This window comes from Felis catus, chromosome F1 (genome assembly GCF_018350175.1).
Source record: "Felis catus isolate Fca126 chromosome F1, F.catus_Fca126_mat1.0, whole genome shotgun sequence".
NCBI classification, from domain to species: Eukaryota; Metazoa; Chordata; class Mammalia; order Carnivora; family Felidae; genus Felis; species Felis catus.
Genome location: NC_058384.1, coordinates 3,273,847 through 3,291,316, shown reverse-complemented (window position 1 = coordinate 3,291,316; position 17,470 = coordinate 3,273,847). Strand labels below are relative to the sequence as shown.

General features: G+C 43.2%; 1 protein-coding gene across 8 annotated transcripts in view; it reads right to left on the bottom strand.

The window, feature by feature from the left end:
* Positions 1 to 17,470, bottom strand: part of AHCTF1 (AT-hook containing transcription factor 1) — an 82,129-nt gene that overhangs the window by 17,340 nt on the left and 47,319 nt on the right. For all 8 annotated transcript variants that reach the window (XM_023247873.2, XM_023247872.2, XM_023247877.2 and 5 more), the window contains 13 exons: positions 16,732 to 16,855; positions 16,538 to 16,594; positions 15,579 to 15,725; positions 14,846 to 15,033; positions 10,491 to 10,635; positions 10,283 to 10,414; positions 9,221 to 9,371; positions 8,577 to 8,727; positions 7,899 to 7,997; positions 5,245 to 5,437; positions 2,735 to 2,938; positions 1,694 to 2,108; positions 266 to 389 (listed from right to left, as the gene is read on the bottom strand). In XM_023247873.2, the coding sequence (XP_023103641.2) occupies positions 266 to 389; positions 1,694 to 2,108; positions 2,735 to 2,938; positions 5,245 to 5,437; positions 7,899 to 7,997; positions 8,577 to 8,727; positions 9,221 to 9,371; positions 10,283 to 10,414; positions 10,491 to 10,635; positions 14,846 to 15,033; positions 15,579 to 15,725; positions 16,538 to 16,594; positions 16,732 to 16,855 (2,130 nt within the window). The remainder of the gene's footprint in view (positions 1 to 265; positions 390 to 1,693; positions 2,109 to 2,734; positions 2,939 to 5,244; positions 5,438 to 7,898; positions 7,998 to 8,576; positions 8,728 to 9,220; positions 9,372 to 10,282; positions 10,415 to 10,490; positions 10,636 to 14,845; positions 15,034 to 15,578; positions 15,726 to 16,537; positions 16,595 to 16,731; positions 16,856 to 17,470) is intronic.

The window sequence follows — 17,470 nt, the reverse complement described above, 5'->3', positions numbered from 1 at the left end:
GATCACCAAAGCATGTGAGAGGAGATCTGCCTCAATTCATCATGACTTCATAAATTCAGGAAATGTGGAGTCTCATTCTAGGATTCACGGTAACTACCAAGTAGCACACACTGGACCCAAAGAATGTCCTTCCTAACAGAAACCGTTACTGAAATGGGAATGTCCAAGATCTAAAATAAAAGCTCATCTACGCACGAATATTAAACAACCGGTTCACCGTTTTATTACACTTTCTTAACATGGGAACTTTTCTCCACTAACTTACCCTTCGTGGGCCGCTGGTACACTGAGGGAAGCTTCGACTCCTTGAACGGGGCTCAGGTGACTGAACTCGGAAAGTTCTGCCTCTGCGACTAAGAGGTCCTGTGCCTCCGCCTCTTCCAAAGGGCCTGGAAATCACACGGTGGAGACCACTTACAATGATTTATGCCAAATGTTTAGCGATTCCTCACAGTCCTTCCTGGACGATTACTTTCGAACACGTTTGGTGGCTCCGCTTTTTTATACCGTTAGGTTTACTCCCCGGCATCAGAATGCCACAGATCCTTCGAGTTCTCTGAGCCCAGTCCAAGAGCCCCCTTAATCCACACCTCTCACTTCTGGCTTAACGTGTAAGTGCTGTACACAGATCGACGCACTTAGTCCTCAACAGTCAAAGTGGTTGAACTGTCCCCCCATTTCACAGACAAAGAAACAAAGGCATGCAGTCACATCTTATCCCAGGCCTAGTAAGGAGCTGAGATTCAAATGTAGTCAGTTTTACTCTACAGTTTGTGCCTCACGATCCCCCATGAGAACAGAAGTTTCTATTTGAGACTGCCTGATCTTTTCGGGAATCATCGATGAAGATACTGCCATGAACATCTTCATGTTTTATCATTCAGATATTTTAGTGGAACCGAGCACATCCAAAGTGACAGATGCTATTCACGGGGACAGCCCTAGGCCCTTAGAGCAATTGCCAATGCCTGTGTTTGGGAAACAGACATCAGAGCCCCAAAGAAACCACTAGGACACAGATTTCTATAGAAGTATTTAGATTAACAGTTTTAAAGTCAGGAGTTACCTTTAAATGCGCAGGGGGTCGAAACATACAAAAATGGGCTAAATTTCTGATGCAATCTTAAGCCAAGTCTCTCTCCTCTCTCCCCCGGCCCCTTCCATGCTGCCTACGATAGCATGTATTAAACAACAGTCTAAGTGTTTGTTCGTTTATCTATAGTCCACTAGGCTCTAAGTTACCGACGGGCAAGGCCATGTCTGCCTCACTCACTATCTGACTCTCAGCAATGAACCCACACAGAAAGAGCCCACCTGCTGCACATGCGTTAGGGGCTCAAAATCTTTCCGATGGATAAACATAAAGCTATAAATTCATGGGCCCTTGGAGATTTGTTTTGATCGCCCAGAGATTATTTTGGCAGTGGGGACAGTGAAGAGCACGAACGAACGACCTGGTTTCTGAGCAGCTTTCTAGAAAGTTGAGGGTGCTGGACAAGTTAAAAACCGTACCAATCTAGTCTGCAGAGTTCGTATTGTTACTTCTCAGAGCCGTAAGAGGGCCTGACGTCACCTGCGCGCATTGTGCCTACAAGCTAGTCCGCTGTGATCATGACTGTTCAATCCCGATGCTTTTCTTACAATGGAAGAATTCTATTACAAATCTTGTGCATATCGGGAAATGAGTTCTTACCCGTTTGTTTCTCCAGGTCTGGAGGAGTTATTTCTGATTCAAGAACGTCTGGATCACTGTCCTTCTCTGTCTGTTCAGTCAAATTAGCAATTAATTCTGTGGGAGGGCTCACTGGCTTTGAGGCCACAAAAAGATCTTCCAAGTCTCCTGGGGATGGCGCGTCCTGGTACTCCAAGGTGGTCTGGTCCGACCTGGTTGAGGTACCGCTACTTTCTTTGCTCGTGTCCAGTTTCTCCAAACTCTGTGAGGCCGTGTCCTCCGATCTCACATCCATTTCCCGATGGTCCTTTTCGGGACTATTCGGGGAAAAGGCTGCTGTCCTGTCTTCGCTCTTCAGCCGTCTGTTTTCTGCCGGAACTCCACATTTATGGAAAGGTGACGTAAAAGATAGTCTTATTCTGCTCTCGTCTGCCCCCTGTCAAGTAAGAGGTTTTGGAAAAAAAATACTGACTAGTAAAAAGAAGTCGCAGTCGAGTCTCAGCTCTCCACCCTCTCCAATTTTGGTATTTGTCTAGATTCTCTCCTCAGTCAACACTCGCTCTAAATCCATCTTTCCAGATACAGATACATGGCTGTGAATGTTTCCCTAACTGGTAACAAGGCAGTTTTTCCAAAAGACTAGTAAACACAGGAGGCAAGATGGCCCACTGCTACCAAATGGTGTCCTATCAACCACAGTGGAAGTCTGACAACATACCTGCCTAAACAACCAATTAAGGTCTCAGTAAGAGAGAGGATGAATAAGGTAAGAAACAAAACATGGACTAAGAATTAGGAGGTTTCTGCCACCAAATAGCTATTTGATTCTAGGCAATTTACTTGGTGCTTCTGGGCTGTATTTTCTTCACTTGTAAATGATGGGTTTGGCTCGGCCAATACCATGAGTTTCTTTCTGAACTAATGTTTTCTGATTTCATGACACTCTGCGAGAGTGCATACAAAACTCTGGAGTGGTATTATTTAAATGGATTTATCGTTTTACTTGTAAAAGCTAATATATTCTTATTAAGTCTTTTTTGTTCCAACTATTAACAGGCTTACTTCAGCAGTCCGTTTTGTGGCCACGCCTTCTTCCATGAATGAAATTCTAGTTTCTTTAAGTCGCAGAGGAGGGGAAAGGGACCTTCCAGGCGACAGAGACGGAGACGGTAAAGGTGATGTTCGAAGACCAGACCTTAGGATGGACTGAGGAGTGAACTCGGCAAATCCAGAGGAAGCGACTGACATGGCCAGAGTTTTAGCTTTCTGTGACAAGGAACAAATGGGATTGCACCGTTAGTGTTTGTAAAAGACACTTACAGAAGGACAGACAGGGTCAACCAAGTCACAGCAGTGGCTATATATGCTCATCTCCAATAAACACATCAATAAAAACTTTTATTATGGATTACCGGGAAGAAAATACAAAATTCTACTCAGAGGTTTCTATAACATAAGGCTACAAGACATTAAACTGCACCCACAATCATTCTAAAGGCCTTGGTTATTCCCAGTTGAAGTTCCACTTAAAAAATACAGTGTAGGGGTGCCTGGCTGGTTCAGTCGATTAGGTGTCCGACTCTTGATTCCGGCTCAGGTCACGATCTCACGGTCTGTGAGTTCAAGCCCCATATCAGGCTCTACGCTGACGGAGTGGAGCCTGCTTGGGATTCTCTCTCTACTCCCGCTCCCTTTCCCTCTCTCTCCTTCCTTCTCTGCCCCTCCCCCGCATGCACGTGCTCTCTCTCTCTCAAAATAAATAAACTTAAAAACAAAAATACAGCATAGAGATAAATTATTTAATGGTTGCTTACAAAACATTAGCTAGGCGAAGAGAAATGATAGCATGCAATGAAAAGAACTAGGCTTAATTACAGCAAGTTAATACAGATGAGCCTGACTTTAAGACTGTTTCACGAAAAATATAATTTCATCACATGAATCCAACAGTAACTGATTACTTCTGAGAATCCTCTGAGGATTTACTATAATCAATAAAAATAATTAGCACAGAAACTGTTTAGCAGAAATAATTCCTTCACTTAACTTCTCCTCTAAAGGACTAGCAAACTGGTGTATCCCATTAGATTACTAAATTCCATCAGATTTCAATTATTACATAGATTTTTTTCCTAGATTATTTTTGGTAGCAGGCACAAAATAACTACATGATAGAATATGGAATGTGATTTTTAACAAAAATTTTTTTAATGTTTATATTTGAGAGAGCGAGAGAGAGAGCAAGAGAGAGAGAGAGAGAGAGAGAGAGCATGAGTGGAGGAGGGACAGAGAGAAAGAGACAGAATCTGAAGCAGGCTCCAGGCTCTGAGCTGTCAGCACAGAGCCCAATGCAGGGCTTGAGCTAATGAGCCATGAGATCGTGACCTGAGCCGAAGTCAGACACTTAACCAACTGAGCCACCCGGGTGCCCCAAAATGTGATTTTTTTTATGGATAAAAACAAAGTAACAAAAACAAGTTTAAGGGAAAAAAGGGGGGGGGGGCGCCACCTGAGTGGCTCAGTTGAGCGTTGGAATCTTGATTTTGGCTCAGATCATGGTCTCAGGTTTGTCCCGAGGGGGGCTCCACGTGGAGCCTGCTTAAGATTCTCTCTCTTCCCTCCTTCTGCCACCCCCACCCACCCCACTCACCCACTTCGTGTGTGCACGCTCTCTCTCCCAGAATAAACATTGAAAGAAAAGAAAAAAGAAAAGGAAAAGAGAGAAAGAAAGAAAGAAAACAAGAATCACAGTATCCTACAGATTAAATGTCAGGAACTTAATTAGCTTATCCACCTTCTTTTCAAGTGCTTTTAATAACTATTTTTGGACTGGCATTTATTGAACTATTTTATTCACTTTGAAACTTAAGAATCCCCTGGCTTTACTCTCAATGTGGAATATCCAGAAACAACTGACAAAAACAACGGCAGGGAGCCTGTGGGACTCGGCAGGATGATGGGCTAGGTGCCAGCACACAGCTGACCACTGTGACAGCGGGACGGAAGCAGGTGCCCGTTCCCTGCCACCGCAGGTCTACTGTTGTGGTTTCCCAACTCATGACTTAACAGAGATGTGGGGGAAAAGGAATTCAAGGCAGATATGCTGCTAGCAAGGAGTAACAATTTACAGTTTCACCAAAGGAGAGAATGTAAATAAATAAAAACAAACCTAAGAACTAAAAGCATCTGATATAAGGAAAAAGAGCAAACAGCAGCAGAGAAGGAGTGGCGGGGGCGGGGGTGGGGGGAGCAAACCCAACAACGTGAAACCTTTTTCCAGAGGTTTTAACTTACAGGTTTCAACTTTTAATAACCACAGAGACTTGCGTTACTCTCGGAACAACAATGTAATTGTTAACCTCAATTAAGCGCACAAGGTAAATTTAGTAAAAGTCTGTTTAAGATGTAAAAATATAATAAACAGTTTGGAAAGGTAACTCCCCCCAAAAGATTTAAAGCTGCCAATTACCCAGAGATACCAGTTATAAACAGCTTCCTTCTCCCTTCTACTTGGAAGGTGAAAGCTTCCCAGCTTCCAGCTTCCCCGCAAATGCGAGGTACCTAACACTCACCTTCACTACAAAGGGAGTTTCAAGTACGCGGAATTCCGAAGCTCTGGGAGAGCTCTGACTCGATCCTTTCTGTTGTGACCTTACTGGCAATGAACTGGACGCTCGGTATAAAGGAGACCTTGGGGGGGTTTGCTGAATAAATCCCAAATGCTGAGACGGCTGGGGCACGGGATGAACGACCGAATCCGGCGGTCTGTAATCACAGCACACACACACAGTACACAGAAAGATCCGGATAACTAACTTGTAGACAGATCCATTTGCTAGAATTCATTTTTATGAACACGTAAAAATTCCTTTTCTCTACATATGACCTACATAATGAACACTGGTTTGCTTGACCTTTTTGGTTTTTATTGCAAGGTAAGAATGATCACCAACACACACAAAAACCTTACTTATTTTTTCAAATTAATGAGGGCAGTGACAAAATGGAATCTCAAGATTCTGCTGAATCATTTTCTGTGATGTCCTGGACATAGTTTATACAAATGATAACGCTAATCTCACCAAGAATTTGTATTAAGCACGCATAGTCCCAACAGCTTAAAAACTTAATTTACAGATAAAGACTTTAAATTCAAAAGTGAAAATTCAGGTTACAAATTCTGATAGACCATTTATTTGCATAAGCCGCTCCTTCCCCAATTTCCTCATCAACAGTCTATTTGATGGTTATATTTTGTAGCAATAAAAAGAAAACATTTTTAATTCCCCCAAATGACTCTGTGGTTCAGCTGAGAAGAACCGGAAGGTAGTGCCTGTCTGGTGCCCAGGAATTACCCACCCCCGTCCTTGCCCTTCTGTCCTCTACATTCAAGTGAGACTTTCATGACTGTGATGGTAGATGAACATAGTTCACAGATGGGGCTTTAAGACCCAACCTGTTACCCAGTGGGAAACATTCGTTGGATTCGAAGTATTAGCTTAATAAATAATGCTTACTAATAAGCACAGCCTTGAGATTTCCACCAAATCAAAAATACCCAGTCAGGCCACTAGACATTTTCTTGCCTCTCCTAATTCTTCTCTTCCTTCTCTGCCTCATTTGTATTCAAAATCTTTATCTGTAAACTGTTTGCTCACTTTTATGCTGAACTATCCCCCATAGATCTTTTGCTACGTGCCTTTGCACTGTGTCAATATTTATGTTCGAGGTGCCTGTTTATGAATGATTCTCAAAAACACAGCCTGTGCAACAAAGTTACCTATCGAGTAAACACAAAATTCTTATACTAATAAGTGTAAGACCAAATATATTGAAATTCTACTAAAACAGTTATCAAGAAAAAGCATTTTTTGATTATGATATTTTCTTTAAAAATGTAGTTCTTAGGATTTCCACAATTTTTTACCATGATACAAATAAGTAATGCATTTCAGGTCACACACACACAAAACATAAACTACACAGACTAACACTTAGCCTCGCTATATGCAGTGCCCACTGATACGACCTCTTCTGTTTCGTTGAAAGAAATGCTAGTCACAATCCGTTAAATTTACTCACTACCCACTAATGCAAACCAGTTTGAAACACAGAATTAGGGAATGGAATGGTTTCTATAAAAATAAGTATTCACACCTCAATTGACTTTCTTCCTTCTGAGTTAATCATAGCTTTGAAGGAGTCTCAATACTTCTTTTTCTTTAGGTCGTTAGGCCATTAGTCATGAGTCTGAAAACCTTTATTACTGCTCCCTTCTTGAACCCCAGATCTATTAAAGTACAAAGGGGCTGAGAAAAAGTTGACTTGTGGGGGAAAAAGTGGAACTACTGATAGGAAAACAGAATGACAATAATAATGACTTTTATTTGAGATAACCTTCACGGTAATTAAAAGAACACCACCTCCACCTAATTAAATCTAACCCCCCAAAACAGAAAACCCTGGTCAAGCTTTGAAAATATGCCCACTTTATTATAAATAGCTTAGACCCCGTTTGTAAATTACTAACTTCTTCTGAGTACCTTAAATTCAGATTTTATTCTCCTAAAATAATGTAATTCTGTTCTTGATAAAATGTAAAAGATCAGAAATTTACAACAATCATGAGCATGGTGTATTAAAGACAAAGAACCAAACATTAAGAGACACCTGTTTGTTCTCCACTCTTGAGGATATGAATACTTTTTCCGACAATCCAACATTTTCAATGAAATACAATCGCAATTTCATCTTGGATGCAAAACTTCAACTTAACTATTTACTTTCCTAATACCACAGGTGAAGATGTACAAACATTATTGCATCTGAAGCCACGTAAGGCATTTTAGTGGGCATTTTAGGAGAAAGTTTCGATGAGCCAACCGAATTAGTCACAAATTATAAAAACGACTTTGAGTCACAGGTCAACCAGGAACTTATATTACAGAAAGCAAGTTAACAGTTTACTTAGCTCATGATTGTAATAAAACAAAGTTTGCTTCTTTAAGCAGTCTGATGTCATTCAGCAAAATTTCTAAGTAGGCTAGCAGCTGGTGTAAAGTTTCCTAAAATTACTACACAACTTACCAAGTTAGAAAAAAATTAGAAGCATGCACGAAAACTCATTCAAGAATTTAAAATCATGTAAAGTTTTAAAGTTAATTAAAAATTACAGTGCAATTATTGTGTAACATTGTGACTTAAAAATGATTCAGTTAAGTCTTACCTCGAAACTTTTTGTGACGTTTTTAAAATTGGTGTTCCAACAAATGCCTCAGGCATTTTTGCATGTGGGAGAGAAGGAGATGGTCCTTCTGTTTTAGGACTACAAAGAAAATAAAAATTTAACTTTGGATTATGTATTACAAAGAGTATTACATTAAAATATGCTTGAAGAAGGTAGGATTAGGGGCTCCTGGGTGGCTCAGTCGGTTGAGCATTCGACTCTTGATTTTGGCTCAGGTCATGACCTCACGGTTCATGGGACAGAGCTCCGCGTCGGGCTCTGTGCTGACAGCGCGGAGCCTGCCTGGGATTCTCTCTCTCCCTCTCTCTCTGCCCCTCCCACGCTTGCACACATTCTCTCTCTTCCCATGCTTGCACGCATTCTCTCTGTCTCAAAATAAATAAACTAAAAAAAAAAACAAGAAGGGATTAGAGAGGAAAGGAGGGCTTTCGCTTTTTACTCTGTACGTTTCCGTTCAGCTACAAATAATAAGAAATATAAATGCCTTTAAATTTAAAGACAAAAAGAATCCTTCTTACAATAAAAATAGTCAACATACAAGTTTCTCCTTTTTAGACACACTAATAAACGCTAAGGCTGGACTGCTGATGACAGCTTCTGACATCCAGGGAGGATTAACAAGAAGCCGGGCTGTCACGGGGTGTGAGGAGAGAGTACCTGCTGCAGGCTGATGTGCCGTCTTTAGGGTCGCTGTTTGCCCAAACCTCTCCAATTTTAGACAACACGCTACTGATGAAGGTAGATCTTGTTAACACAGTCCCTGTTCCGGTCTGCTTTGTGACAGTCGATAATGGTTTGGGTCTAGAAACTGTGAAACAAAGAACGCAAAGTCAATTTCATCTCTGATGCCAGGATTTTACCAGACTAATAATGAAAGAGTGACTGGAAAACAGGGGTCATGAGAGAAGAGTAGTTCAGAGTTATACTTAGTTTAACAACATCTATGCAGCGAGATTCAACAACTTGGGCTTTTAGGAGGCAGTAAAAATATTATCCGACATGTTCTCTAAAAGTTGGACAGGAGTGTCCAAATGAAATAAAACGAGTTCTTTTACTCTGTACTACACTGCTAAATAAACTATACAAACTTCCAAGAAAACTTTTATGTTGGGGGACGGGGAGCAGGGGGGGCAGCTCAAGTGGCCAGTAAAAAAAAAAAAAAAAAAAAAAAAAACCCACAAAACTACTGTAACGAATCAAAGCAAAAGTGAGCTAAACAGAAGCTAACAATGGTTCAGAAGGTAATCATTTGATATCCTTTCTCACCCGATACTTTCTGATAGTTTTCAATGAAATCTTACCTTCTTGAAGAACTGGTGATGTGGACAGATGGTAAGGCTTGGCTTGCTCAAAGGCTAATTTTCGCTGGATTTTAGGAAGGACTTTCCCATATTGGTCTATTATAGCATTCCGAACCTCTGATCTCTCCCGCAAAAGAGGATCCCGATCATTCTATTGAATATGCCGTAATTGGTAAAAATTTAATATTCAAAAACATTAAGCGTTACGTTTACGTACTTAGCATTTAAAATAAATTCTGCATACCTAAGAGTATCTTCCTCCTCCCTTCATATCCATTCTTCCCAACCCAGGACCTCTGACATACACCTAACTACATTAGCAGTCCCTGTCCACTGGCCTCAATCCTTCACAACTACTAAAACAATGGTTATCATTCACCAAGGGTCTACCTGGGTCAGGCACCATGTCCCTTCAGACACACCTCTGCGCATCCCCACGAAGAGACCTTGACATTTTACAGGTAAGGAACCAAGGCTCAGAGAATGTGTTTCAAGCACAGAGCACAAAGAAGAATCAATCGGACCCCTAAGGCCCATGCTCTTTGCACGGTGTTAACTCCTACTGCCCCTCCACCCCTGCCTCCTATTCTCCGAGTGGGGTGGTTAGTCTCGCAAGAAGTGTGGGTAGTTAGCCAAAGAGAAATGACGTACTTATGAGAGAATCAGGTAAGTACTAATTCCCTGCTCCCAATCTGCTACAGAAGTTAACAAGAGGAATTCTCCAAGCTCAAGGTTATATAAAAACCCCAGTGGTTACCACAGTATAAACTCTGTTGTTTTTTAACATTTATTCATTTTTGAGAGACAGAGAGGGACAGAGTGTGAGCGGGGGAGGAGCAGACAGAGTGGGAGACACGGAATCCGAAGCAGGCTCCAGGATGTCAGCACAGAGTCCCACGCGGGGCTCGAACTCACGAACCACGAGACCGTGACCTGAGCCCAAGTCGGGACGCTTCACTGACTGAGCCACGCAGGCGCCCCCAAAGTACAAACTCTTATACAACAAAGTCACCAGTTTTCCTTCTTCTCTTGTCCCCCATAATGAAACAAGTTGAACCATACCGTGAGATTGGCCTTCAGAGTTTGGTTCAGCCTCAGGGCAGAGGCGTAATTGGCACGCTGCAGGTAGTGAACTAGAAGGAACTCCTGATTTCGAACACTGGTGCTGGACTGCAAAAATCTCACCAAGCACTCCTAGGAAGAACCAAACACAGTCGTGAGCCGCCAGCATATCCGGGACTTCTGCCGAGCTGCTGCTGGGGGTCATCACCTGCTCTGTGTCGGTGAAAGGCAGCTGCAGCAAATCCTCCATCAGGCCCGCGTCCTGGCAGACCTCGTATGCGTGCCTGAGGAGCTCCTCCACGTTGAGGCCGGCGGAGTGCTGCCGCAGGAAAGTCCAGGCCTCCACCACGTACCTGAAACCGGCGTTCAGCACGATTCCGTGTTAGAAAAGCTGTTTGAGGTATTCAAAATAAGCGCTCCACCCACAGAACCTCATCACGCTCTGTGTATATAATTTACAAGTACTTTAAGCTTTTATGAAATACTCATCATCGTGGGCACCTGGGTGGCCGAGTCGGTAAAGAGTCAGATTCTTGGTTTCGGCTCCGGTCATGATCTCCCTGTTCGTGAGCTTGAGCCCTGCAATGGGCACTGCACTGACAGCAGAGAGCCTGCTTGGGATTCTCTCCCCCCTCTCTGCCTCTCCCCTGCTCACTCTCCTGGTCTCTCATAAAAAAAAAAAAAAAAAGAAGGGAATGCAAGCTGGTGCAGCCACTCTGGAAAACAGTATGGAGGGTCCTCAAAAAACTAAAACTAGAACTACCCTGCGACCCAGCAATTGCACTACTAGGCATTTCTCCATGGGATACAGGTGTGCTGTTTCGAAGGGACACGTGCACCCCTATGTTTGTATAGCAGCACTATCGACAACAGCCAAAGGAAGTAAAGAGCCCAAATGTCCATCAATGGATGAGGATAAAGAAGAGGTGGGATATATATACAATGGAGTTTTACTCGGCAATCAAAATGAGTGAAATCTTGCCATTTGCAACTACGTGGATGGAACTGGAGGGTATTATGCTAAGTGAAAGTAGAGAAAAACAAAAATCGTAAGACTTCACTCATATGAGGACTTTAAGAGACGAAACAGATGAACGTAAGGGAAGGGAAACAAAAAAATATATAAAAACAGGAAGGGGGACAAAACAGAAGAGACTCATAAATATGGAGAACAAACTGGGTTACGGGAGGGGTAGTGGGAGGGGGGATGGGCTAAATGGGTAAGGGGCACTAAGGAATCTACTCCTGAAATCACTGCTGCACAATATGCTAACTAATTTGGATGTAAATTTTAAAAAATAAAAAATAAAACAAGTTAATAAAAAAAAAACTTATTACAGGGGCGCCTGGATGGCGCAGTCGGTTAAGCGTCCGACTTCAGCCAGGTCACGATCTCAAGGTCCATGAGTTCGAGCCCCGCGTCAGGCTCTGGGCTGATGGCTCGGAGCCTGGAGCCTGTTTCCGATTCTGTGTCTCCCTCTCTCTCTGCCCCTCCCCCGTTCATGCTCTGTCTCTCTCTGTCCCAAAAAATAAATTTAAAAAAGTTGAAAAAAAATTAAAAAAAAACAAAAACTTATTACATAATGAAGTTTGCTAATATCAACGAGAAGGCTTCACGTGATGCTGTTCGGGACCATTACTTACGTGTAAAATAGAAAAGCTAAGTAAGTACACAGGAGTCAGAAGACATAAGCTAATGTGGTCTGGACAGAAGAAGAGTAGTGTGGTGTGGCAGAAAAAAGCCGGCTCCCGTGGAACAGACACCCAGCATGAGAGCAGTGGGACCATGGAACAGTGTTTATGGGCCGGTGATGGGCTTGCTTCACTCAGTAAAAAAATATCGTGACTAATCGATAAAGCAAGATCTGATTAGAGAACACGGGTTCAACTAGGCATTTTTGGACATCATGTGGGGGCCATGAGGCTGTCCTTCCACGGGCAGTAAGACCATTGGATAAGCAGTGTTTCCCATGATATACTGTTAAGTTAAAAAAAAAAAAAAAGCAAGCTTACAACAGTATGAACATTAATTATTATTAATTATTTAAAAAAACTAACCAATGAACAAAGCCTATAAACACTTACAGACTTATTTCGTACTTCCTAAGATAACAAAACGTCTTGAAAGATCCGCACTAAATCTGACAGTAATTAATCTAGCACTTGGAATTTTTGGAGGGGCTGGCGGCTTTCAGGACTGGAGTGGGGGGAGGCGGGCAGAATAAAAACATGGCAAGGACACAGGAATATGACTATCAAGCAAATAATTTTCTTAAAACTTCTTCCAACTAAAGGACACAGGGTAAGGTGACGCGGGGTAAAGCGGCCTAACCCTCATGGAGGGCAATGTGCCACATCTCCCAAAATTATAACTGCAAATGTCCTTTCACCAAGCAATCCCACTTGTAGGATTTTATACCTTATGAGCTGCATCTGTGCTTGTGCAAAACGTGCAGTTACTCGTAGCAATGTTTAAAATGGCAAAACACGTAAATGTTCACTAAGGGGAGGAAATTGAATAAATACTGGTCCATCACACCGAATTACTATGCAACAAAAATAAGGAAGCTCTTTTTGTACTATTCTGAAATAAGTTCCAAATGACCTAGGTGATAAAAGTATGTTGCAGAAAGACGTATAGTAGGCCACTTGTATTTTTAAAGGGGGTGGGGGGTGTTCAATGGGTCCACGCTGCCCAACAGAAGCCTGGAGCGGCCCCCTTCACTGCTACAGTGACAGGACTGCTACAAGGTTCCGGGGGAAGGGAAAGCTCCTGAAACAGCCTGTCACAGTGAAGGCCAAACTCTTCAGTAAAATTGCGGAGGAGAGTGAGGGCACGTGGGGAGCCTGTATCTCTGCAGCTCGAAGCCATGTGGAGGGAGGGTCATGAGAATATGGGGCTTTTTGTTTTTCAACAGTAAGATACTTACATGCTTTGACAAGGTTCAAAAGGATACACAGTGGACTCCCAGCCTCCTAAGCTGCTTCTTGGTGCCCAATCATCACTAACAATTTCTCATGTATCCTTCCTAAGAAGTTCTGGACACACACAAGCAAACACATATCTGTTTCTTCCCATTCCCACCCCTACTTAAGCCCTCCCCCCACCTTTTGAAAAGCACTTGTCAGCATATAATGAACCCATTTATTGAATAAACATTTATCACCGTTAGCTTTTTAAAATTTTTTTCTTTTTTAAAAAAATTTTTTTAAAGTTTACTTTTGAGAGAGAGAGTACAAGCAGGGAAGGGGCAGAGAGAGAGAGTGAGACACAGATTCCGAAGCAGGCTCCAGGCTCTGAGCTGTCAGCACGGAGCCCATTGTGGGGTTCGAACCCACAAAATCGTGGGATCACGACCTGAGCCAAAGCCTGACGCTTAACCGACTGAGCCCCCAGGCAACCCTTTCTTTTTGTTCTAATGTTCACTGCACATTTATTCAGCCAGCCAAATGCTTCTGGCTAACCCAAATTATTTCATTTCAACAAGTACTTCCTAATTCATTAGTTTTGAGGACACTGGCAGTTTCTACCTGTCTAACCAACCCACGATTACACTACAGAACTTGTCTTCTATCTGAGATGCAGAGATTCAACCCTCTCAGAGATGCATTGTTTAACCCAAGAGAACAAAGAAAACATTAACTCCCAGAGTGCTGGCACTGAAGTGGTGTTTGGTTCATTAAGGACAATTTGTGGTGAGTAAAGTGACCATTTTCTAAAAATATAAAAGCGGCCAATCGATAGAACTGGAAAATAAAAAAAAGAGTTGTGTAAAACAGTTACAACCAAGTAAGAAACATTAGCTCCCAGCAACTTCCCCAACTAATTTGGTTAACAAGGAAACCCAATAATGAGATCGTTGTATTTCCAATCATGCCATTTAACTTGTTGTTACAAATGTGACAGATCAAATAACTGCAGCAATATATACATATATTGCTGTAACATAAACGGCAAATACCACACTGATTAGAGAACGTTAAAATAAGGCAAAGGCAAGAGGCAATGCAAAGATATCTCGTGCTCAAATCTGGTTCAAGTATGTAAGATTACCCAACCTGATTTTACAACTCAGGATGACTTCATCCTTCCTCTCTATTTTTGGCCCCTCTTCAGCTACTCAAACCCCAACCGTCCATGTGGCCGACTGCCAATACAGCCAATTAGCAACAGATATAATTTTTTTAATCAAGTATTTTTTCAAGTGTGAGAGAGCACATGCGTGTGAGTGGGGGAGGGGCAGAGAGCGAGGGAGAGAGAGAATCCCCAGCAAGCTCCGCACTGACAGTGGCAAGCTCGACACGGAGCACCGTGAGATCACGACCTGAGTGAGCCACCCAGGCGCCCTGGCAACAGATGGAACTTTAAACCTCAGCTTTGTTTCCCGTTACTCCTTATTCATCCTTTCCTATGACAAAAGGTTTTTGCACATTTCTTCCTAACGCCAAGAGATGAAGAACCCTAAGAATGAATATGACGTGATACGACCGAAGCGAGATTATACACCGCTGATTTACTGACGTATAATCCAGAGTCTGACTGGTTTCAAAATGCGGTCTCACCTGTTAGAAAGCAGAACAGTGAGGTGAAGGATGACGTCATCGCCGCTGGACACCGTCGGCTTCATGGTCTGAATGTACCTGAGGGCTTGTCTGTGCTCACCCTGGCTCATGAAGGCTTGAATAATCTTTGAATGCTGCCACGACACAGGTTTTGCAGTACTTGGGTGAAACAGAAGGTCCAAGCCGCTCTGCAAAGAGGACATGAGAGTCGCTAAATACAAACGTGACGCGCTGCGTTTAGACAAGGTAGCCGACCTTTACAAAGACAGGCAATGCTACAGCCACAAAAAGCAGTTTAAGTGCAACCTGTAAAGGTCTACTTGAACACATGGTGTGTTTTAAGTAAAAGCTTCATTCTTTTGAGGCCTCATTTAAGCTATTATAAAAAACTTTCCACCACCACCGTCACGCATCAATGCCGAACTCTGCCTCCTACAGCAACACACCTAGTGTATCTCCAACAGAACAATGCTCCGTATTTGCGCTACTAGCAATCGCTTATTATTTCTTTCCTTCTTTGGATAGTACGGAACCTGGGGTTCGAAACTGTTTTATCTTTGTATCCTCACTGGATAAATAGTGCTTGGTAAAGGCACTGATTGAACGGAGTCCTTAAATTACCTCTAAAAGCAGACTGTATCGTATCTGTAACATCACATTTAATCCAGCTACGTATTTCTTTCTAAAATCCTAATAGTTTACGAACGTTGACATTCTAAGCGAACAGACTTACCCCATAGTCATTATGATCTATCAGCCAAAACCCTTGGATAAGTTTGACCTGGCCCCAAGAAATGGCAAAGGCGGTCGGAAATGATTCGATGCAAGCATCTGTTTTGTTGGGGAAGGAATACATGATATCGAGTAACAAATAAATGGTCTTTAAAAAAGAGGATTAAGGGCAATAAACAAGAAGAAAACTCCCACACGTCTAATTGTGTTAGGCAGCAACAGCAAAGAGGCTCGAAGGGGCTGCGTCTGGCATTCGGAAAGCCCGGACGGATAACCAACCGTGGTAGTTTTATGAAACGTGGGCCTAGCCAGTCCTACAACCGACCTCACTCGTTCTCAACAGCAAGTACCACCACGAAGGAGATGAACTAAGCACACTTGCTTAAGGAAGCCAGTGGCTTACGGGCAAACTGAAGAAGCAGAGCCACAGACAAAATTCCAGTTAGGCAGCAAAACCCAGCAGCTTAAGCAAGCGCATCATCTCTGTTATAAATCACGAATGGAACTACACGTTTTTAGGTAAAGAAACTGACGTTAGCACAAAAATATTACTGCAAAGACCACCGGGCTCCAAGCCAGCCAATACCTAAGGTAATATTAAGCTAACTTCTCATGTATTCGTACTGAACACAGAAGTTGACCTCACTAAGAAAGAGCATCTGGCCGGCCATGTTTTGGAGCCGTTGTTCTAACGCTGGGAACATCTGGGACACATGGTCCGGTCGAGGAGAACTGTGGACGCTATCCCTAGAAAACTGAACACCAAACACAGTTCTGCATGGTTTCAGGTCCGCGACAGACCCTCTGAACCCCACCAACGGACCCCAGGTTAGGAAACCTTCCTTTAGAGAAGTTTCAGATGTGAACTGGAGACTGGTTTTAGATGTGCGAGGTTCCCACCACTCTCAAATCTGAGGATTCGGGTAACGTGTGAATTACTTGACAGCGCTTAAAGGATACGACAGCGTGTTTGCTCGCTTCGGTAACGTCGTCTAGGAGGTATATGTCCAGCAGTGCCTACAAAAGGATAAAACATCCGGTGTGCTTTATGTATTCGTTCACTCAGGCTCCTTGGTTTCCCGAGCCTGTGCCAGGTGTGAAATATAGGGCTAAGCACGACCACCCTCCCCCCAACTCTGTTGTCGGGCACTTACGTGTAGACTGGTGGGGGGGTATTTTCCTGTGCCTCCTTCATCCCGTTTCCACAGCTTCTCCACGCCATCTCCTAACTGAGAAACCATTCCGTCAATCATCAAGTAATCAGGATTCCACTTCCCTCTGCAAGAAGGGCAACATTCACGATTACTTAGTATTAACTTATTTAGTATTACCTAAATAATTTAGTTTTATCTAAATAATTACTTAGTATTATCAGAATAAGCATCACGATCCCAACAATCCAGAGAGTCGACAACAGGGCCCTGTTTAGCACCAGGTGAGCTCTAGTCATCAAGAACCAGCTAGACCCCGAAGACGCCTCTGGCTGGGGCACCAACAAGCCAGTGTGTGAAGGTCAGGTCCCGAGGAGAACCGGGTCCCGCCCACCAGGTGCCTGAAGCGATTCTGGGTTTTACAGCCCGAGAGAGCACGGCAGCCCTCGTTGGTGAAACGTTGGTGAAAACGTGCTGCAGTTCAGGGTGAAAGAGCCAGGCCCTCAGTTTCATCACCCAGGGGGTTCTGGCCCCAGCGATCTCTTCACCACTGCCTCGCTGTGCGCCTACGAGGCGAGAGGCAGACACAGTGCCTGCCTCCTCCTCGAAGAACACTGCTCCTGGGGGCGGGCAGCTGCTCAGTCTGCAGCCATACTGACTGCGTAACTTTGTGACAAACAGGACCAGAAAGCTTAGCAAACCCGCTCAGGGACACTCACTCTTAGCAATAACAGATCCAGAA